Source organism: Carlito syrichta, unplaced genomic scaffold (genome assembly GCF_000164805.1).
Source record: "Carlito syrichta isolate Samal-C Ts95f unplaced genomic scaffold, Tarsius_syrichta-2.0.1 Scaffold288464, whole genome shotgun sequence".
Classification (NCBI taxonomy): Eukaryota; Metazoa; Chordata; class Mammalia; order Primates; family Tarsiidae; genus Carlito; species Carlito syrichta.
In genome coordinates this window covers 258,963-283,661 of record NW_007232560.1, presented here as the reverse complement: position 1 = coordinate 283,661, position 24,699 = coordinate 258,963, and the positions used below count along the sequence as shown (strand labels likewise).

At 34.7% G+C, this 24,699-nt stretch overlaps 1 protein-coding gene across 2 annotated transcripts in view; it reads right to left on the bottom strand.

Moving 5' to 3' along the window:
- Positions 1-24,699, bottom strand: part of RASA1 (RAS p21 protein activator 1) — a 111,013-nt gene that overhangs the window by 53,923 nt on the left and 32,391 nt on the right. The window contains exons 1-5 of one of the 2 annotated variants that reach the window (XM_021710344.1): positions 9,100-9,136; positions 8,534-8,690; positions 7,419-7,554; positions 6,743-6,813; positions 1,821-1,938 (exon numbers count right to left, since the gene is read on the bottom strand). In XM_021710344.1, the coding sequence (XP_021566019.1) occupies positions 1,821-1,938; positions 6,743-6,813; positions 7,419-7,554; positions 8,534-8,690; positions 9,100-9,136 (519 nt within the window). Of the gene's footprint in view, positions 1-1,820; positions 1,939-6,742; positions 6,814-7,418; positions 7,555-8,533; positions 8,691-9,099; positions 9,137-24,699 lie in introns of those variants that run through there. The other variant, XM_021710343.1, reaches the window with a different exon arrangement.

The window sequence follows — 24,699 nt, the reverse complement described above, 5'->3', positions numbered from 1 at the left end:
AGCATGTGAACTGAACTAAAAAAGAAAAATCAATTTTTACAAGGCAGTCTATCAAGGTAAGCGTGTTAAGGAAGAGGAAAAAGTATAGGTACAGAGACATTCAATCACTCAACAACTATTTACTAAATACCTACTAATACTAGATGCTGTGATAGGCAATGGTATCACTTCAGTGAATCAGAAACAAACATCCCTCCCCTCACAAAACATACATTATAGAGCTAAGACATACAAGTATAAATGTGTTTGGAGAGCAGCAGTCAGAATGTTAGAGAGGAAAATTCCTTAAATCCAACCACTAACTGAATCCCTGAAACATCTTCACAATCTAGACAATGTCCAAATGGTTTTTCAATCTACTAGGAATCCACTATCTCCCAATAAAGTCCATTGTGAAAAATTATTCTAAATATTGGAATAAAAAGTATTTATAACCCTATCTTGAAATTATTCTACTGTTAATTCAAAGTATTACTACAAAAGTATGACTTTATTCATTCTTAACAGTCACATCACGTTCACTCATACTGAGTTGCTAACTTGTTCTTATATTTCTTGTATTGATGTTGGTCTAGAATAGGCTATTTATTATTCTTCTGAACTCACTGGGTAAATTTCACTTATCGTAATTAAAGTTCATCTTTTTAAATTTGATCCAGAATTCTATAAGCTCAAAAAATTCAACTATACTAACTGCTCCTTTAAAATATCAGGATTGGAAAGACAGTGGTATAGCAGAGAGAGGGAAATGCAGTAAAAAAGGTTTTAATAAATATGTTTACAGAAAAACAAATATAGACAGTAAAATGTTTTAGTCTGAACACTTCTTGCCTATATGGAAAAAATATCTCTCCTACTGCAGAATAAAGAATGTTAATCCAAGAATTAGGAGTTCTAATCTAAGCTCTTCCACTAAGTAACTATGGGATTATGAATGTGGAATGTATCAATACCATTTCTTCAACTCCTTCCATCTTTACTCAGTAATGTTTTATTTCTATACATCACGACCTGGTTGCCAGAATAGAAAGGTAAGAGACAGCAGAGAAAAATATACTCCATGCTGTCCTCCTGGAACAATCATTAGAGCATAGCTTTTAGTATATTAACAGGTCTGTGGCATAATTTTAAAATAATAGTTTTGAAGCCTGTAAAATACAACAGAAAGTCATTCCATCTCACTGCACAAATCCAAAAGGAAAGGGAGAATTCCAAAATTATAATGTCAGATATATTTCAGTGATACTGAGTACCGTCTCTAAAGTACTATTACTGCTTGAATGCTGAACTTTATCTAAAAATAAATTTATACCATATAATAAGACAATAATGTAGTACGTGATGGCAACAAGGGACATATTTAAAATATAAAGTCATGTATAATCCATGTATAATGTAATTAAATTTGTTCCAAGTTACTGGGAAATTAGATGAATATCTGGAAGATAAATAATCTGAAACCATATATGTGCAACCATTTGCAATTACTTATCAGTTTGACATAACTTCATTTATGAGGAAGAACAAGAGAGCAAAAGATAAAATAAGCACAAATGTTAATAAATTTTCAATTCATAGAAACTTACAAAAGCTTTCTGAATTTGACAACTACTTATGTGCTAGCTTGATTCTTTTCTCTACAAATAAATAGCATTTACAGTGAATAGATTTTAATTTAAAAATTCCTTATACTTATGAATTAAGGTCTTTCATAAAATAAATGCATTTATAGCTACTTTCCCTGATTATCAATGAGGTTCTAAATTTTACAAAATATTTAGAATCTGGAATTAAGGAAAAAAAACAAAAACAAAACTTACCACCTCTTCTACTAGGTCTTCAACAATAAGGCCTTGTTCATCTGTTCTTAGGTTTGTGACCCACATCCACCCATCTTCTAATTCATTGTGAACAATGAACATGTCTCCTTTTAAGAAACTGAAAATAAAAATTATGAAATTAAAATTAAAAATTTTAAACATGGAAATTTGAAACTATATACCACAAAACAGATATGATACTGAAAAGTGTATGCAAGGAATTACAGTAAAATACCCTAAAACTGTTGACTCCTTCTGGCATTATCTACATGTAAAACTCAGAAGACACTTAATAATCTGAATTCTAATTTCCTCCAGAGTAACATGAGTTTGACAATAGTACCTACACTAACTATATCACTGAGTTACTGTTAGATTTGAATTAGAATTTCTGTTAACAGTAGTTAATTATATATGCATTGCAGGCTTTTTGATAAAACTCCTAGAAAACTTAATTGAAAATTTAAGTTTCAATGTTATTGCTCTTTCAGACGTAGGTAGGCTATAAAATCAAAAGCAGAAAGCAAGTATAATTAGTACATTACATATACATAAGACACAGTTACTTCAGGAAGTTTATTTTGGATAAGCACAATTAGCTTTATCAAGCAGATGTCTATGTCAATTAACATTTTTCTTATTAAAAAAAATTAGGGCTGGCCAGGCACGGTGGCTCAAGCCTATAATCCCAGCACTTTGGAGGTCAAGGTGAGAGGACTGCCTGAGCCCACAGGTTTGAGACCAGCCTAGGCAACTTCGCCAGACCTCATCTCTACAATAAAAATTTAAAAACTAGCTGGGTATGGTAGCGCACGCCTGCAGTTCCGGCTACTTGGAAGGCTGAGGCAGAAAGGTCATCTGAGCCCAGCAGGTTGATGCTGGGGTAGCCATGAGCACGGCACTGTACTTCAGCCTAGGCAACAGAGTGAGATTCCAACTCAAAAAAAAAACCCCAAAACTATTAGGGCTTATTTAATTCACTCAGAAACCCATCATCCCATGAGTATAGCATTCTTTCTCCAAAAGTGGTACCACGGGATGTATTATTGAATAACACGCATGTTTTGTCTGTTACCAATTTCAGAATAGGGGGACATATAAACAATTTAGTTTCCTTTTATTGAACCCTAGATATTCTCAACCTCCACACAATCATGGGATCAACATGTTGATATATGTCAGCTGTATAAAACCATCAGTAATTCCTTGAATTTTCTTTCAGGCTTGAAAGAAAACTTCTGAACACCTAAGATTTCAAGATTGGTTAGATGCTACCCTTTCCCCTATTACCTATAACCATATGTGTCATGTTTTCAGCAACTTTCCTTTCACTCTTAAGATTCACAAGCCAAAGGCTATGAAGTAATCTCTTCTCATAGCTTTGAAAGCTTTGTTTCCTCTAGACTATCTCAAGTTGTTCCTTGGACATTTTTTAGAAAACGGAACTTTGAACACATTTTACTTGTATTTGAGTAATCATAAAATACAACCCTTCTTGATGATGGCCAATGTTTCACTGCCTGGATAAGGCAGACATTGTCACTTAACCAAATAAATTATTCCTTTCTAGAACCACTTACATAAGCACACTGAAGAAAATCATGATGAGTATGTAAAAAGAGGGAACTCATAGACAAGAATTAAAACAGAAATGAAAGATGGCAAATTTCATTTCTTGATCGAAAGTAGTCCTAAAAGATACTTTTTAATTTCAAGTATTCTTACTATTGCTATACTATTTTTAATGATGCACACAACAAAAATTTTTTTAAATAAAATGCCTTATTAGTATAAATAACATAATCATAAGAGTCACTCTATATTATTTTTGCATCCCCCCCCCCAAAAGGTTGTAGTGCTTCATTAAATCTCATTGGTTTTAAGATGTTTTTATCTTTAAAAAATTCACAGGTATGTACCAATTTTTAAAAAGACTCATATGTCATATATTTATATCATTCTAATTCTTGTTTATATATTAAAATTTATACATTCCAATTCTTGTTTAAATTCTCATCTTCTTAGATCAGCAATTTTCAAATTTTTTTGGTCTCTCAGGATCCCTTCACACTCTTAAAACCTGATATTCTAAATGGCTTTTATTTAGATAGATTATATCTATTGACATTAACCATATTTGAGTTTAAAACATAATTGTTTTTAAATATGTACTAATTCCTTTAAAAATAATATAGCTCATTAAAGAATATGAAAAGTAATTATGACTTTTACAAGGTTAGTGAAAATATCATTTTTTTTATTTTTGTAAATCTTTTAATGCCTGACTTAACTGAAAATTTCTGAAATACATGTTTCTTCATTCCATTTGTTGCTAATTTTTTGCTTCAAGTATATGAAGAAAATCTGGCTTCACGTACATATGCAGTTGTGAAAGGAATTAATATTTTAATAGCCTGTTCAGATAATTAAGAATATTCTATGACATTACACCAAAAACTCAAATAATACTTTTCTGAAGGTTAGCCATAATGCAGAATCTAAAACTACATATCAGAGAACTTCCTGTATGCACTGCAATAACATTCACTGGTTTATCTTGCACTTTGAATGGAGCTTTCACCTGTGTATAATTTTGTAACACCTGCATTGGTTTTAGAAAATATTGGTTCACTGATCTATGTGTATCTTCTAGTTAACACATTACATAATACCAAAACATCCATTCTATATTATCACCGCCAATCACATCAGAAAAGCCTTATTTGGGAAGTTGTCGAACTCTTAATGATCAATATAGGATTTCTAGAACTCCAATACTTGCCCAAAAACTCAAACTTTATCACTGGCAACAAACACTGTCAGCTATTTTTCTTGAAGTAACTGTCTTGCTTTGTTATTTTCAAAAAGCATCGAAATAACCACAGTTTGCTTGTCAGTCATTCCCTTAAGTAAAAACAGTGTGCACAAAAGTATCAGTTAGCTCAGCTCCCAACTTGCTTCTCCTCGTGACACTGAACTTGGTACACAGAAGACACGTTTTATACATACTTTCTATTTCATCACACAGAATGGTAACAATATGTGTGGTCAAGGCTTGAGATTTAATAAATATTTCTCACTACCTCATCAACATTACCAAGTGAAACTGTCTTTGATCAACTCCAACTATGTGGCAATGAAAAACACTGAATGCTTTAGTGCCACTGCCTTGATTTCTACTAAGGCACCAGCAGTTTTACCATCCACTGCTTTTACAGCATTACTATAAAATTCACAGGGAAAAGGGCAAATTATGTCTTATTATGAAAACAATTTTGATCTCATGAATTACGATGGCTCATTTTATGTGTCAACTTGACTGGGCCACAGAGTTCCCAGATTAAAGGTTATTCTGGGCTTGTCTATGAGAGTGCTTCTGGATGAGATTAGTATTTGAAGCAGAGGACAGTATCCTGTCACCCTTAACGTGGATGGGCATCATCCAATTCACTGAGAGTCTGAATAGAACAAAAGGTGGAGAAATGAGAACTTCACCCCCATTTTCTGGCTTACTAGTTGAGCTAGGTTATCTGACCTTATCTTTTCCTGCCCTCAGACTGGAATTTATATCATTGGTTCCCCTGGTCTTAGGCCTTTAGACATGGACTGAATCATACCACTGACTTTTCTGTGTCTCCAGTCTGCAGACAGCAGACTGTGAGACTTCTCAGCCTCCATAACTTTGTGAACCAATTCCTCATAAAAAATCTCCTCTGGAGAACACTAACTAATACATGGACCCTGTGAATGGGTCTCAAAGACCTCCATACACACTTTAAGAACCACTATCCTAGATGCTCCCACACAAACTTTAAAAATTATCTAAAATTACTGATTTTGTTATTTATCACTGTTCTACTTTAATATGTGCATTTTTTTCTTTCCTAAGCCTTTCCAGCTTAGATCACAATTTATCAATAAGAAAAAAGGAGAATTCATCAACATCCTGAGGACAACCACATAAAAAGGAAATTCCTGGACCAGGCACATGGCTCCAGTACTTTGGGAAGCAGAGGCAGGAGAATCACTTGAGGTCAGGAGTTGGAGACCAATCTGGGCAACAAAGCAAGACCCTGTCTCTACAAAAGAAAAGTAAAAAAAAAAATTAGCTGGGCATGGTGGCATGCACCTGCAGTCCCAGATTCTCAGAGGTGGGAGGATCACTTAAGACCAGGAGTTGGAGGTTGTGGTGAGCTATCCTGCCACAGTACTCCAGCCTGGGTGAGAGTGGAGGGAAAAAAAAAAAAAGGATTCTTATCATTCCTATATTGAGACTCAGATACCTGAATCTTTGGTTTTTTAATATCATATTTCCAGAAAATTTTAGTACCACTAAAGTCTTCATGACGTTTTAAATGCTACTATTGATTTCAATGAGAAACTATTTATTTAGAGTCAGTAATTACTCAGAAATAACCTGGTAAGAAACATAGTTTCTACTGGAAAGTTAAACACCTTACAGAAAGACACTGAAAATTTGTTATCAAATTACATAGAAATAATAAAAGACAAAGCACTATCATGTTCTATAGCTCTAAAACATTCTTAAGGCTTAAAATTATGCACCTATTATGTAAATTTTAAGTTTAATTATCATTTGAGTATCATTTATAGCTGGGACATAAAAGTCATGCAGTAATAAAAATTTAAATAGGATATAAATTATAAGAGAACTCGCCTTACTTAGTTAGGGACAGTATAATAAAAGCTTAGTTATTTTTCCTGTCATTGTCATTGTGGCACCATGATCCAAATCCACAATCTGAACAGCAGAGCCACCAGGGGTACAGAAACACAAAGGGACTTTTACTTTGCTGTATGCTATATTATTCAGATTCAAAATCTTCCTAGTCCAAGAGCAAATAAACCTTCAGAGTCTAGCTCTTTCAAACGCCTGTAAGTGAGAATATGTTATAAAATACCTTATTTCATCAGTGTCTGGTACTTTTGTGTATGGTAGAATGGCTCGCACACGCCTTCTATCTTCCACTGGCTAGAAACCATAAAAAGATAGTCTTTTTGTCTCAAGGTCAAAAAAGGTATATCCACACAAAGTTAAAGCCAATAAAAATGCACATTATAAACTCCATAAGACCATTCAAATTAATTTTCACCAAGACTCTAAGTACTCAGTGCTTAGAAATGTTTGTTTTTCTTGTTGTTTTTATGGAAATAACTTAAAAAATATAGCCAATATGTTTTTATCAGGTAATATGAATGATAATTTAATTTTAAATAAACTATACAAAACATATACATTAACTTCCTCAGATGATACAGAAGGCATTTCAGAATCTAGCAACTCAGAAGTAGTACTATGAAATCATTAATTACGCCTCATACATTCATTCATAGGTATATATTAGGCTATCACCATACAATATTATTTAAAAATATCTGGTTACTTAAATACAAAATCACAGAAAATTTATTTTTTAATTAAGTCATTGGTTTTGTTATAATTACCATAACTGGAATTAAAATTTAATACAACAAATACTTCTTGATAATCATCCTAATAAACTGAACAAGAACTAAACACATTATTAAAGTAAAAAGATAAAAATTTGAAAGATAGTTTATTCAAGTTTTACTTGCCTCTGGTGGTGCAACCGGATAAAGTAATTTTTCTCCTTTAAGCAAACAAGAAACATGACTGTAATAACCTATTAGGTCTGACAGTGAGGAAAAACGTCTTCCACCAATGTAGTAATCTCCACACATAGCAATAATCCTATTTGAATATGAAAAAATGTTATGTAACAAAAATCTTTACAAACAATTTTTCATGAAGAATTTCTAAATCTACAATTTCCATACACTTTCCTGTTAATGATATCCTTATATTCAAATATCACTTATTAAGATGTTCATCATAGGCAAATTACATGGGGTTATTTCACTAAATATATATGCATTGGATATGAACTACATATCAGACTTAAAATTCTCAATTATATAATTCAATTGAATATTTGAAAATTCACTCTCACTTTCCATATTTAAGAGTGATTTAGCAATTTTAATGTTTTCTCTGGCTAAAAGCAGGTTGTAGATCTCTTGAAACATTTACACAGTTTAGTAATAATTTATATACTATACATGGTATGGCAGTACTCTTAAAGCCTATTTTAAAAATTTAAAATTCAAGGGTATACAAACATTTTATCAGTTAACAATATAGGTACTATATATTTTTTAATTTCTCCCATAAAAATGAAATCGACTAATAAATGTATATATACTTATAATGCAGATTTTATATATGTTCTTGAAAATGTACATGACTATTTCATTGACATGAATGTCTACAAAGAGTTTCAGAAAAAGGCAGCTAAAATAAAGGGCAAAAATCTATATTTTTCAACAGCGTATCCTGTATTTTCTGTTTACTCCATAGTCTAAAAGTACATACATTTCCTTTATTTCAGTTTTACCACTCAAAGACTATTTGCAATTATTTATACTTTAAAAGTGATAAATATATTGGAGGACTAGCAGAGCAATGCCTACTAATAATATCATTCTAAAATTAAAAAAATAAACATTCAATAGCATCTATTCCAAATCACTGATTAAATCATTTGATGGAAAACAAGTTTCTCAACTTTTAATCGCCATTGAATCATTCCCCTTTATGACAACAAGGATACTGTGAATACAACATCAAAATAGCTATACTATGTGGCCCCATAATAGCAATAAAGACTTACCTAAAATGGTTCACAACGTTTGTCTGGCTAAGAAATGAAAGTACAAAGGACCCTGGCCTCCGATCACTCTCTCTTATAAGGTAACTGCCAGACTTCCCTGCCTGCCTGAGGCGTTCTTCTGCTATAGTTCTGTCAAGTTTTCCATGATACCACCTAGGGGGAAAAAGATAAGAGATTACAATAAAAACAGCAACCATGAAATTTCTATTGCCAATTGAAAAACATACTACTAGAAGTTTTAAATACCTACATGTAATTTAAACATTTAAGTTTCATTTTCAATCAGCTATTCTAATTTTAACTCAATTTTTTTTATTCTGCATAGTTTTATTTATAGAAATTAACTCAATTATGTTTAACCTCAGTCTCCAAAAAGTTTTCAATTACTTGGTCTATAAGCTCATACCCAACCATCTCATATGTAAAGCTTTTCCATTTCTACCCATCTCAACTCCAGGATTGTCTAGCTGCTCAAAATACAAACACTTATTATAATAACATCCTAACGTAGAAAAACAAGAGTAAGATGGATGAATGAAAATGATTAATTTACCAAATCTCTACATAGTATACAGTAAAGAACCAAGACTGGACAAAGCACATGGAACCTATGAGAAAATTAAATGTTTTATTCCTCTTTAATGTTTGTGCCTGAAATAGGAAAAATGAATGACATTGCCTAGTGGCTGCTATTCTAATTTCCTATTTCAACATGAACACCCTTCAGTCTTCTTGCTATCAATTTATATTCTACCTACCGTCAGATGATCTGCTCAAATAACTGGCTTATAACTACAGCATCATCTATGCTATCTTTCTATAACTATAAAGTCTCATGGATTGACCAAAAATAAAAGCATACTTATAAACAGACTGGAATTAACTTACAGGCATGGAAACAAGTCCACCAAGTAATTGGTGTAAAATATTTTTATATTTTTGATACTTTATCAAAATTTATCCTTAGATACTTATAGTCTAATTTGAAACATTCAGAGAAAAATGACAAACATTCCTATTACATTGATATTATTTAATTATATAATAATATATAATAGCCAATGAGAAAATTATACTATGACTACTTTTATAAGCTTACTATAATCAAAGTTTATTACTCTTGACTCCTTAGTTTGTTTTTTAAAAAAGACAGAAACTTCTTAAAAGAATTATTTTTACTTTTCTTCTAAAACCACTCTATTTAGAGCTCTAGGCATAAGACTAAAAATAATAACTTGAATTTTCATTACAATGGGCAAATATAATTGTAAACTGTTAGTGTTAGCGAAAGAAGAAAAAGGATCACTACTGCATTACCCTAAAATCCTAGTCTTAGTTTTACAATAGACAAGTAAATTTAACTTTCAAGAACTCAGGGTTTGTTTTTCAATCTAAAAGGAAAATAAAAGTCCCTTGAAGAGTGACAATTCAATGACACATGAGAGTAAAATTTTATAATTCCAGCTAGAATTTTATTTAGTTGTGAAAATATATGAAACATACTTTGAATATGTAACTGATACATTCTTTATTACTTAAAGCAATGGAGCTATAACACAGAGCAAGTTTACACATCTAACAAATACAAAATTAAGGACTACTTTAAGCAAATTTCTATTTTTGAGTATGTACTGTTAAATTTCTGTTGTGTTTTAGACAAAATCTCATAATTAAAAGGTTCTCCTGAATATCCTTCGCCTTGTGAACTTACAATGAAATGAAAACAGAGGTGCATAAGGCATTACACATTTACTATTTTATAATAAACACCAGACTTAAGTAAGACTTTTACTGATATATAAAAGATGTATTTGTTTTCAGTCTTGAGTTTTTACATCTATGTACTTTCTGTTAAAATCTGAGCTTTAAACCAGGCTCAGTGGCTCAGCCTGTAATCCCGTGCCTTTGGGAGGCTGAAGTGAGTGGATTGCCTGAGCCCGCGGGTTCGAGACCCGCCTGGGCAACTTGGCAAGACCTCATCTCTACAATAAATCAAAAATTAGCCGGGCACGGTAGCGCACGCCTGTAGTTCCAGTTACTTGGAAGGCTAAGACGGAAGGATCGCCAAAGCCCAGCAGGTTGAGGGTGCGGTGGCTGGGAGCGGCCATTGCACTCCAGTCTGGGTGATAGAGTGAGACTCCAACTCAAAAAAAAAAAAAAAAAAAAATCTGAGCTTTAAAATGGGTAATCAGTTCAAGACAGAGATATTAATCTCAATAAAAAACTTTACTTCTTGAATATTACTAATTTCCTTTCATGTCAAAAGGTCAGAAACTTCAAACACATAAAGCCAAACATGTCAATTCTTGATTATGACTACAAACTACAATTATCCAACAATCAGTTTATAAGCATATTTGTAGTTGATCTGATTCTCAGAAAGTCTAAAACATTTCAAGTTTTTTCTCGGGGGGGGGGGGTTTCTCTGTTTTAAGGAAAATGGGGAAAAGGAACAACAGCCAGAAATTAAGTAAAGACATTTCTTCCCAGCTAGATTTGCTAACTTTTTGTTGAGAAATCTTATAGGTAGACAGAGTCCTTTTATTTCATTTTCTTAGAATTATTATTTACCTAAAATATCTTAACATCCAAGATAAGACTACATGTTAAGTGAATCAACAATAAAAGAAACAAGTTGGACAAGTGGCAGAAATCATTCTACTTTTAAATTTGGAATCACATGAATGTTTTTATAAATATATGCTGCATATTGCTGGAGCACACTGGAGGGACCTCAGAAGGACCTCTGTGTTTTTTAGTCCCCTCTTGCCTGATCAGGGAAAAATGTAGAAATCTACATAATCGGGGGGAAAAAAAAGAAACTTCATTTAACTATCCATTTATTTAAAATTAATTTGACAATCCTAAATGGAAACTGTCTACTACAGTAGAAAACAATTAAAATAGTGCTAACATCCAAAAACTTCTTTCTTAAAAAGGAAACTATATTGAAGTTCCAAACAGAACACTTACTTTTCACTATGCTCTTCTTTTTAATTCTATCACTGACAGGCACCAAGTTCTTATAAAGAAACACACATGCAGAAATCCAATTGCCAGGAAATCTTTTGTTATCTGAATCACTTGGGACTCTGTGTCCCTCAGCACACTACAAATCTCTAAAGTTTTCTATACCTCCCAAAATGCTAATCAGACTTTCTTACACAAACTTGTCTTTTCTAAAACTAAATTGGTAGTTTTAGGGTGGTATATTATTTCCTGAAATATATAAATCTCCCAAAGTTCCCACATTTCTTTTTTATGAAACACAGTTCCTAAGACTTAAGTCTGAGCTAAAGGTTAAAAAAAAATAAGGTAACTTTTTAAAGTGAAGAGGAAAGTAAAGACAATTCACCCTAGACTAAGTGACTTTACTTGGTCTTTGTTTCCCATGTTACAATGATAGAGTTCAAAAGTTGGTCACTCATAAATTCACTTGAACAACCAACTACTAGGCTAAGTAAAATAAGTGTAGTACCTCAGACCAACTATGTATCACTTAAACTTGAGGTATGTGTGTATGTGAGGTATTTTTAGTATATTTAAATTTCAGGCAGATATCAAGAATATATGTGTATGCATGAATGACATGTATTTATCTCAAATCAAATTAGGTAAGAGCAGAAATACTGTTTCCTTTTTCATAGGTAACATACTTACAAAATCCAAAAAAAGTTTTAGTTTTTGAGTATTTCTGAAGAAACAGCACTATCACATGCTCTATCCATCCAAAATTAAATCAGGTGAAAGACAAACATACAAAGGGTGGGAATACAAAAGTTGATACTGAGATGCACTCAACCAAAATTGTAGTTCTTACCATGCTTACCTTTCATCACCCTAGTAAAACAGATAAAAGGACAGCAAAAGTGTCAGGCACTAATCAAATGCTGAAAGCGGTGGGGAGATGAAGGAGAGAGGAGGAGGGAGGAAGAAGGAAAAGAGGGGAAAGGGAAAGGAGGAGAGGGTGAAGGCAAGGGGACATTTTGAACATTTTAAAAGTTCTAAATATTCTCACATCTATCCTCTCATCTGGTCTCAGCAAAGACCCCAAAAGCAAGGGGGAATAGGCATCATCCACTCCTGCACTAAAAGTTCTCCACAATATGCCTGTTATTCTCCTAAGAGTATCCTATATATCAACCTAATTATATATATTTCTCCAAAGATTTTTTTAAGCATTCACTACGTAGTAGACACTGTTTTAGACTTTAGTTTTCTCTCACTTTGCTTTCTAATGGTATTTCTCCTATACTACTTTTTTTTTAATGAAGGTGAAAAGATTAAGCAATTTACTCAAAGGTCATCCTAAAACTAGGCATTTCCTATAGGCTTTTCCCTCAGAAGTTCTCATTTCTCTATTCTTAACAATAGAAACATCAGTATAAACTCAGCCCAAACTATAACATCTATGAGGATGATTCCTAAAATTTCCCTCTAGTATTCCTCCTAAGCTCCAGTACCTGCTCAAGTATCTGCCAAGAATCTTCACCTTAAGGTGAATATATCTAAATCTAAAAATTAGCAACTACTCCTGAAAACACACAAAGATGCACACACACTCCTCTTCCTTTTTACTTGTTTTTGTTTTTGTTTTAATCTTTTGTAGAGATGAGGTCTCACTATGTTCCCCAGGCTGGTCTCCAACTCCTGGCTTCAAGTAATCCTTCAGCACAGCCTCCCAAAGTGCTGGAATTACAGGCATGAGCCACCATACCCAGCAGTCTTCCTCTTTGCTGTTAATGGCACCAGGATCCTTCCCAGTGTCCACAAAACTTCAAAAGCAACTTTGATTCCTTTCTTTCTTCCTAACCATAAAATTACTGCCAACTTGTATGCTGCAACTCCAATATCATTCCAATTACTTCCCTGCTTTCCATTTCTTCATTGGTTAACTCTAAAGTTCAGGCTTCCTTCCCTCTTCTTCTGTTCCAACCTCTCCTACAACTATAGAAAGATCCATCTTTCTAACAGGCTCTTTCTTCTTAATCTACAGGCTTAATCATTTAACTGAAAGTTCAAAAGTCTACAAATGCTATCCAATACCAAATGAAGTACAAAGTATTCAACTTGGCATTCAAAAGCCACCACAAAAGGTTCCAACCTCCATTCCAGCCAAACTAGACTGCTCGTTAGTCCACAATATTGTGTTCGACCACATGTTCTTTCAATACATCCATCATTCTATTTCTGCTTGTCAACACTACACTATGTTGAGGTCCTGTTCAAAAGTATACTTGCATAAAGTCATTTTTATTCCTTTTAACTGAACATATGACCTTCCTCCTTAAAAACTCCTCTGCATTTAGACATTAATCTTCTTCTATCTCACAGTACTTTTTTTAACATGTTCCCTATAGAAGGCCATAAACGCCTACTCTCTAAAGGACCAAATCTAGCGGGTTTTTATATCCCCCTATAGCATTCTTAGTACAGTGCCTTGAATACAGTAGGGAGACCATAAATGTCTGTGGGTGTTAAAAGCTGGAATAGAAATAGTTCTCTGGATTTCATGTATGATATATCAATAAGCACCCTTCAAAATGCCAGGAAAATATTAGCGCAGCAATACATCTAAACCTTATACCCTCCCTCTCAATCTAATAGCAAAACCATAAGCCTAAACTTCATATTCTATGAAAACTGCTTCATTACAACTATCACACAAGTTAAGGGGGATATTTGATGAAGCAAAATTCTAAAGGCAATGGGAGAAAATGAATTTAAAAGCATGAAAAAAAGATAAGGAGGAAGGTATCTTTTCTTTAAAACCGAAAAGACAAAAGAGGATGGGAAAAGAAACAATGTCTACAATCCTAGAATGGCAAAAGGACAAATACACAGTTGCCTCTGTGAGTAAGAATTAGAGAAGGTAAAAAGTAAAGAAAATTATTGTGAATTTCGGGGATTAAAAAAAACCCTCAGATTTATCTGGTCTAATTACCTAAGGTCACAAATAAGCAAAGTAATTAGTGAACTTGAAAATACATACAATAGGGGATGTCAAAAAAACAGGAATTATCTTTTGGGGGACAGGCCCCTTGTAATACAGGCTTCCCAGCAAGCATTGTTGTGAGAGGCTGCATTTAGCATTAATAATTTGTGTGTGTGTGTGTGATTCTTTCAATGCACTGGGGGATTTACAAGTTCACCTGCTCACATCGCACTGAGTGTTCACCAGTTTCAAACTAAAAAGCATGGCCAAAAACAGCATGACACCATGCCCCCCACCCTCCCTATTCCCCTGGTCTCACCCCAAGTAACTTTTTTTGTTTTCCCATGATAAAAGTCCTCACTGGGAAACATTTTGCCAATGTGGAAGAGATGAAACAAAAACAGCAGATGCACTAAAAGCAGAAGCACTAAAATTAATCAACACATTAATTTTGAGCAGTTTGAAAAAGCAACTCAATAAACATAGTGCATCAGACTACTTTGAAGGTGACTGAAGTTTAAACATTTAAGAATAAATACATGGTCGGGCGGGGTGGCTCAAACCTGTAATCCCAGCACTTAGGGAGGTTGAAGTGAGAGGACTGCCTGAGCCCAGGGGCTTGAGACCAGCCTGGGCACTTGGTGAGACTTCGTCTATACACTAAATCAAAATATCAGCCGGGTATGGTGGCAGGTACCTGTAGCTCTAGCTACTTAGGTGGAAGGACCACCTGAGCCCAGCAGGTCGAGGTTGCGGTGGCCATGAGTGTGCCACTGCACTCCAGCCTAGGTGACAGAGTGAGACTCCAATTCAAAAAAGAAAAAAGAACACAATTTTTAATAAATTCCAGTTTTTTTGGTCCCCCTCCTCATATATTCAATTCTCTTACTAAAGTAGTAATCAAAGAGACCTAATGAGGAGGAAAGTAGCCCTAAGCAGTATGTTAAAATGCCAAGGAAGAGCAGGGGACATTTACTAGAAGTCTGGAAGACATGAACAAAGGGACTACAATAAAAGCACAGATGAAGTGAGCAAAAACCTGTAGTATCCAAGTAGTACACGCAGGTAACTTTTCCCATCAACTCAAACTCTTTTGGCACTGCAGAGAAGCTTTAATTTTCAAAACTCCTTTCCCACAGGGAAGAAGAAATCAGCAAGTTCACAAGTTACCAGACAAAGCTTTATATTGACAACAGTAAGAGGCTTTGACAGTTTATGTGCAGGAAGTTCCCCCAAACGAGGATACTGTTGCACTGGGTGCCAAAAACAGACACAGGAAGGACCATGCAACATCCTCATTCCCACTCTCCATGTTCTCAATTCAGTATCTGTGGAAGGGGTCTAGAAATCTCAGTGAAGAAAGATAGGACAATTCTCACACATGAAATGAAATGCTGTGAAATTTGAGGGAGAGAAACAGAAAATTCAGGGAAGAGAAACACAAAGAAGAGGCTTTGGTTTTGAAGTATTTTTGTGATTATCAAATTTAACTGTTTGTCTACTGTTTATCTGGGAATGAGAATTAAAACATCATTATTGCCTTTTGAAAACCTGATTGCTTTTTCCACATCTATTTTTCACATTTCTTCAAGTGCATTACAAAACCAAGTGGCCCTCAAAAAGATAACTATAGCAACTGCCCAAAGAAAGAACTACCCTCCAGGTCCCATGGCTAAAACACCTTAGGGAGTACTGCTACAAGCTAGAGAAGCATAAGTCAGTTATTCCTCATATTTGCTTTGAATTTATACTCTTCTAGCTTGTCTTTTCAAGTAAACAGATCTGTCTCAGGGTATTCTAGCACAAAAAAGAGAAAGATTAACAGCTCTCAGAAATGTACCCACAAAATGTCAGTTTAAAATGTATTATGAGGGGGAGGGGGGACATAACAACACAAAGTGTACCTGGTCCTAAACCAGGAGAACAGAGGACCAGTTGGAGGCCCAAACTTTACCTACACGTAGATTACTTATGTACCTAATCTTGACTTATACCCCATAACTTTATATAATAAAGTAAAAAAGAAAACATAAATTAAATGTATTACTTTGATAGACAGATTTGAATAGCTACTATCTAAATTTTAATAAAATTACAAATAAATTACTGAAGAAGTCACACTTGTAAAACAGAGCTTTGGGAGACCAAGGCAGGAGGAATCACTCGAGGCCAAAAGTTTGAGACCAGCCTAGGCAACACAGCCAGGCACAGCAGTAAGTGCCTGTAGTCCCAGCTATTCATGAGGCTGAGGCAGGAGGATTGCTTGAGCCCAGGAGTTTTAGGCTGCAATGAGCTATGATCACACCACTGCACTCCAGCCTAGGTAAAAGAGTGAGACTATGTCTCTAAAAATAAAAAATTTAAAAAACAAAAATAAAAACAATGGAAAACAGCCTGTTATTCTCAGACCGCTACTTCTTAATAGTACATAAAATAATATTAACAGCAGTTGTCCAACCCTCTCCAATATCAAGCATCAAGTACGATATTAAACAATATTCTAAATTTTTTTCCAGATTAAGATATTCTCTGAAAAAAAAAAAAGACAGCATACATCTTTAAAAACATAAGCTATTTTTAAAAAGAAAGCTTCAATGGTTTGGATGTGTCCCCCAGATTTCATGTGTTGGAAATTTAATCCCCAAATTAATGTGTTGACGTTGTTAAGTAACATCATCAGAGTAGGGCCCTCATGATGGGACTTACGGCTTTTATAAGAGGAAGAGAGATCTGAGCTGACATGCTTCTCACCATGTGATAGCCTACACCATGTTATGATGCAGCAAAAAGGCTCTCCCAGCAGATGCTGCCAGTCCCTCAATCTTGGACTTCCCAGCCTCCAAAGCTGTAAGAAATTCATTTTTGTTCTTTATAAATTGCCCAGTTTCAGATTTTCTGTTACAGCATCAGAAAATGGACTAAGAAGCTTTGCCTGTTAGCCATTAATAGAACCTGTGATGTAATTCTGTACTTATTTATGAACACAGTGAATATAACAATCAGAATGACATATCCACTTTAATATAAAACACTTTATACTTCGCTAGGCACGTGGCTCAAGCCTGTAATCCCAGCACTTTGGGAGGCTGAGGCGAGAGGAGTGCCTGGACCCCAGAGGTTTGAGACCAGCCTAGCTAGTGTGGTAGTGCGCGCCTGTAGTTCCAGCTACTTGGAAGGCTGAGGTAGAAGGATCGTCTTAGCCCAGCAGGTCAACACTGGGGTGGCCATGAGCATGCCACTGCACTCCAGCCTGGACAACAGAGTGAGACTCTGACTCAAAAAAAAAGAAAAGAAAAAAAAAACACTTTATATTTGAAATAATTTGGAAATCATAATTCTGCCTAGCTCCCAAATAAAATGCCTCCCAAAAGATATTCTATTCAAGAATGTCTTGTTTAGGATATCTGAAACAAACTTAAAGAGGAGAATGCCACTTATATAATCTAGGTCACATACCCATCATCCAGTGTCAAGATAAGGAGTATTTAACAACGTAAAACATTCCTAACTCTCCCACTGAACTGAAAGACAGAACAGCATTTCCAACAGCTGCTGGAACTTTCAGTCTGGATCGCTAAACTAACAACTAAAACTCGTTAAAAAAAAATACCTCACCATCATTCTTCCCACAGCCTTTCTCGTAACCTCCTCCCTCCCTCCTGTTTTCCATCTTTACTTGTCAGTAATATCAATCCAGACACTAAAACTATGCTGGGTTTTTTTAAGTCAAAAAAGCAGTCACATACAAGTCCACCTAGTGGAAACATCATTTCAATATCTCTGACTTACTCCTCTATCCTGTTTTCCTCATATCCAATCAGACAAAAAGCCTTAACAATTCCATCTTCTAAACACCCTTTTTTTCATCCTATCTTTTCCATTCCCACTTTCAATATCCTTCCTCATCATGGCCCATATTCCTACAACAGGTCTTCCAGATTTACTCATCTTCCATCCCTCCAGAAACAGCTAGGCCTAAAACACAACTCAAAAACTGAAAGGATCTTATGCTTATGGAATTAATTACAGCGACTGGCTTTGCATTCGTTAATCTTTATGACTTGGCCAGTCTCCAGTGGCCTCCTGTCACTTCGTAAATTTACCAAACATGCACACTGAAGCCTCTACCACTCTGAGCATGCTATTCCTTCAGTTTGAAATGCCTTACTGTCATCCTTTTGCCTACAGAAATTCACCTAATTCTTCAATGCCTAGTTCAAGTGTCATCTCTTTGATTGCCTAGTCATAATTAATCTTACCATGCTCCCAGCTAATTTCTTACACCTTTTTTTTGGCATTTTATCATGTCTGTAATGTCACAGTCATCTTCACATCTGTTCTCTCCATTAAATTAAAAGGTACTTGAGGATACTGGGGAATTTAAGTCATCTTCACAGTTCTCTAGTCTAGCATCTGGCACAATGCCTTGAACATCTCAGGCACTGGCAGGTGGGAAGTGAGGATAACAAATCTGTCTAAAATCCCTGCCTACACAGAAATTCTAAAGTCATAATCCCTTACTGGAATCCACATACTTTAGTCAAACTGGAGAGTAATTTTCACTCTCCCATTAAAGCTACTTCCTCCGTCTACATTGTCCTCCCACCCCATGGTAGCTATATTTGTCATTCTTCCCTCCAAGGAATACCCATGCTTCTGGATAGAGTCAAAATTCAACCTCCTCAGTGAAATCTGCTAAAGACCACCTTTGCCCAAGAGATGTTTTAAATCTAAAACCATCTGGCATAAAATGCCAACCAATCACATCAAGTTTTCTCAGTAGAAAAACTGAGGTAAAAATGTGAGGGGCCTCACTCAAACACCCCATTCTCCCCCGTGGTAAACTCTCCTAGTATCTACAGTCTATACAACTTGATGTGATTTGAACATTGCCTGTTCAGCACCCAATTCAGTCAAGGAAAACAATCACAGCTTCTCTCTGGGAACTCTTTCTCCCCAGTTTCAACAAGAAAACCATCATTTTCTTTCAAGAATCTGGCCAAGTCATAGTTGGCTATTCCATGTTAAGTACCTGAACGAAGCAATCAAAACTTCTTAGCAAGTATTTTTTTCTCTGATAGCAAAAGATATAAGATGCAAAGTCAAAGAATTTTTGTTTATTTGTTTGCTAGGTTTTCCACTACTTCGAAAAGCCAGCGTACAGTAAAAAAGAATGAAGCTGAGAGGGCCAAATACATTAAAAATGAAAATGGAGATTCGTGGTGGCATCAAATTCCTGGTTCCAGTTTTTCATCCCATCCTTTAATAACTTCTAAACCAGCCAGAGGAGATTCAGTGAAAAACTCTGGGTCCTTTCATGTATTTAAAAAATTACTGGACCCCAAAGAATTTTCATCTATGTAGGCTATAAATGCCAATAATTACTGTATTAGAAATTAAAACTGTGATTTTAAATGCTTAAAATCAATCATAAAATGACACATAATGGAATTATTGCTAATACAGATAACATATTCTTTATGCAAAATATTCTTTCCAAAAAAATTTTCATGAGAAGAGTAGCACTCACATTTTTGCTCAAATGTTTAGTCTTAAACATTAATAGATGTTCATATCTGTTTCTGCATTAAATCTATTGCTTGATATTGTTTTGGTTCACAGTATATGAAAACTACTACTTAGTATAGTTACTTTAAGGTAGATGAAATGTAGACTCTGACCATACCTATAAATATCTGTATTTTGTTCCATTAAAATCCACTGGTCTAATACTTACCCTTGCATATTATGAATCACACCATGCAATGGTCATCTGAAAAATATTGGTTAGCTGCACTATGCAGATCTTCCAGATATTAACATATTTTCCTTATAATATCAAAACACTGCATTCCTTATATCACCATCAAGAAGCAGAGCATTAACTCGGCAGGGCTAGGTTGCCCAAGCCCTGGATATTCCAAAGAAAGGTTTGGCCCTTGCCCAGCACCTAGGAGTTAACTTCCAAGTCCCTGAAATATTCTGCTTAATAAGAGTGCCTTTGTTTACTGGAAGCCTTGGGCCCATACCAGATTATCCTAGCATTGCAATTTATGGTGGGATCTTGCTCTGTGCAATATCTGTTTGATTTGTGGAATCAAATTGATGTTACTTAGTCAATTTGAAGTTACTAAGGTCAGTCTCATGGGCACTTTTGGACCTACACAAATGACTCCAATAGAAACCCTGGACACCAGGCTCTGGTGAGTTTTTCTGATTGGCAATATTTGACACGTGTCATTACATATAATTGCTGTGGCAGAAGCTAGCACTATCCATACGACTCCACTGAGAGAGGATGACTGGAAGCCTACATCTAGTCTCTCTTGGAGTCTCCCCTGGGCATCTTTTTCCATTGCTGATTATAACCAACAGACTATTACTGAGTGAAATAATTTTGCTGTGCGGGTAGTCCTTAAAATCACTGAACCAGAGGGTGGTCTGAAGGACTTCTGACAACCATCAATCTGATCAGAAAAGTCATTATGTATTTGGGAAGCTCTCAAACTCACAGCTGCAGATCCAAGAATTCAAAAATCCTAACTTTTGCTCAAAAGTTTGAATTTTGCCAGAAAACACAGTTACTGTGCTTGAAGTGACAGGCTCACGTAGTTCTTTTTCAAGAAAATGTTTGCCATAAACTCCAGTCTCAATAACGGTAGTTTGTCATTCTTCAAAGTAAAACTAATGTGCCATTAAAAAAAGTGATACACCTCTCAACTCAATCACACTACTGCTTTTTCTCAAGACATTTCTCTTCAGGATGTAGCATTAGACGCACTTCCCATTTTGACACACAAAATAATAAAAAGACATATACACTCAGGGACTGTACCTTAATAAAATTAATAATCTTTACTGTTCCATAAAAGGCATTCTAACTGAAATGGATTTTTTTCTTTTTTATTCTGCAGGTATGTGGCAGCAAAGAATATAGTAACTACCAGTGTAGTTTGGTGCATAATTACCTGGTAATTAATTATTTGGTACACTAATGAAATTATTGTATTAATTTATACTAAGACATCAGAAGTTTTACTTGTCATTGCTTTGTACTATCAGTGCAAATGTCAAGAAAGTTTTGTTTAAAAGCCAAACCAAAAACCAATAAAATAAAAAGATTGAGATTTGACAGTACTAAAAATGAGTATGTTGAAATAAAAGTAGGTGAAATAATAAATGTGCATACATGTTCACATAAACAAAGATCACCTCTGTAGTTGTTTACAATATCATAAGATGAAACAAAATGTATTTAATCACTAGAGGTAAGAGTAAATAAATTATGTATATCTAGTAGGTAACTATGTAGCTAATTAAAAGAGTTAAGTTCAAATATTCACAAGTACAAAAACACATTGTACATATTATGACACATTTTCAAATCTTTGCACAAAATCTCACTCAATGAGTCCTATCTTAACCACCCTATTTAAAACTGCAATGTCTCTTCTGACATTAACAATACCCTTTTATCTTGTCCAATTCTTTCTCCTTTTGCCACAGTATTATCTTCTACCATTCTATATTATGTATTTATGCATTTGCTTATTAATCATATTTATTGCCTTTCTCTTCCCAGCAAAACATAACCTACATCTGTTTATTCATTTATCCCAAGTATATAGAATAGTGTTGGGCATAAGACAGGTTCTGAAAATTCATTTGTTACATAAATCAATATACAAAGAAATGATAAATAGTTGGCCCTAAAGAGTGTAACTCGGGAACTGACAGTCAGTGGTAGGAGGGGTTATTTTAAATTAAAGAGTACCTTTTTTTAATATATTGCATTTTGCCCCTGTGTATAAATATATACTGCCTATCAGAAAATGTAATCTTACACATCACTTAAGGTCAGGGATACATTCTAAGAAATGTGTTATCAGGCAGTTTCATCACCGTGCAAACATCACAGAGTTATTTACATAAACCTAGGTGGTTCATCCTACTATAGGGGTCCCTAACCACTGGGCCACAATGGTTGCTCAGTCTGTAGCCTGTTAGGAACTGGGCCATACAGCAGGAGATAAGTGGTGGGAAGCAAGCGAAACTTTACCTGTATTTTCAGTCACTCCCCACTGCTTGCATTACTGCCTGAGCTCCACCTCCTGTCAGATCAGCAGTAGCATTTGATTTTCTTAGGAGCACAAACCCTGCTGTGAACTATGCATATGAGGGATCTGGTCTGAATGCTCCTTATGAGAATCTAATGCCTGATGATCTGTGGTGGAGCTGAGGTAGTAGTGCTAGAAATGGGGAGTGACTGCAAATACAGATTAACATTAGCTGTGGTTTGAGTGCACAGAGACTATAATAAGTCAATTACATGCAGACTCATATCAAAATGCTATCAGTGAGTGGCAAATGAGTTGATGTACTTCAATTGTACACTGCATCTGGTGGCATAATTATTGTATAATTATGTATAATTATTTATAAATGTATACATTTATCTTATATAGTTATTTCAGTATATAATACATTATATTTCATTATGTTATATGTAAATATATATTTACATTGTATATTTCATTATATATTACAATGTAATAATAATAAAGTACACAATAAATGTAATGCACTTGAATCATCCCAAAACCACCCACCTCCTCCCCAGTCCATGGAAAAATCATCTTCCACAAAACCGGTGCCTGATGCTTAAAAGGATGGGGACTGCTGGCCTACTACACACCTACTCTATATAAGATTGCCATTTATACAAATGGTAAACATACATATGGTACACATACATATGGTATACATATGGTAAACATACACTTATGTTAGACATATGCATATATCTTACATAAGTATATATAAATACACATATCCATCTACCACAGTAATAGTTAACTACTAAGAACAGTGAGACTCATGAGATATGAGAAAGTGGAGACTTTTTCTTATTTGTTTTTGGGGTTTTTTGTTTTAATGGCAGGTATCATGTAATACTTGTCACATTACTTGCAGCAGAATAATCTCCAACAAAGTACAGCTAGAAAAGGCAAGTAAAATATAATAAGTAAAAAGATGTTTGTTTTAAACCACTCAAGAGTTTAACATTGAGGCCATCAGAACTTAAGCCAACATTTCAGAGAAAGTGGACACCTGAAGAAGGTGCCACTCAGCAGCCACAGCTACTTTTTCTTTCAAACTATTTATCTGCCTATTGTAGTCATAAAGTCAGAGACTGAGAATCCATGCGAAAACCCAAGTCTTCTGCCTGGGTCCAAATAGGAGGAAAAGAACACAGCAGAACTTTAGTCAGAACCACAAAGCTAGTAAGACAAATATTAAGACACTTGAAAGTCTTCTCATAAAAGAAAAACAAAGAACTGAACCACAGCCTGAACTATTTCCCCTCCAGAGACATCTACTGCATTCTGAAGCTACACAGATAAGAAGCTAAGTGAAGACTACAAAGCAAAATGGAGTAATTTAAAAGTGTTGTGACTGAGGTGATCTGACTGCATTCTATCTGCTTAGCAGAGGAAAGGTTAGGCCATCCTCCACAGCAAACTAATAGATACAGAGTGTCACTCAGATACTCTATAAATTATCAGGCACAATGTCTGGCATCTAATTAAAACTTAACAGCATTTCAAGAGACAGAACACAATGAAAGAAAACAAGTAAGTGAAAATAAACAAATAAAACAAAGGTATAATCTAAAACTTCAGAAAAAAAATCATCAAAAGTTTTTCTTAGATTAATAAAGTCAACACATTTTGTCAAGACTAATCAAAGAAAATGTTAAAATTAGTAATTTCAGACCCACAGGAAAATAAATTTTAATATCATACAAGACTTATAAACAGAAAAAAACAAAGTAGAAACATACAACTTAAACATAAAATTGAAATGTTTAAAAAGTAATCAAATTTATAAATTAATAAATGAGATTAACCGCAGATTAGGCAAATTTTTAAAAAGCTAATAATTTGAAAACTTTCACAGAAAATATGTTTGCTGAAGTACAAAAAAGAAAACAAGGAGGCCGGGCTCAGACTGTAATCCTAGCACTTTGGGAGGCTGAGGCAAGAGAATTGCCTGAATATGCGGGTTCGAGACCAGCCCAAGCAACTTGGTGAAACCTTGTCTCTACGATAAAAAAAAAAGAAAACAAGAATAGAAAATACAGAAAAGTTACCTGTAAAATGGCAATGCAGAAAAAGGAGGGAAAAAAAGAGCAAAAAGCATAAAAAATTAATGAAACGTTATTTTTTCA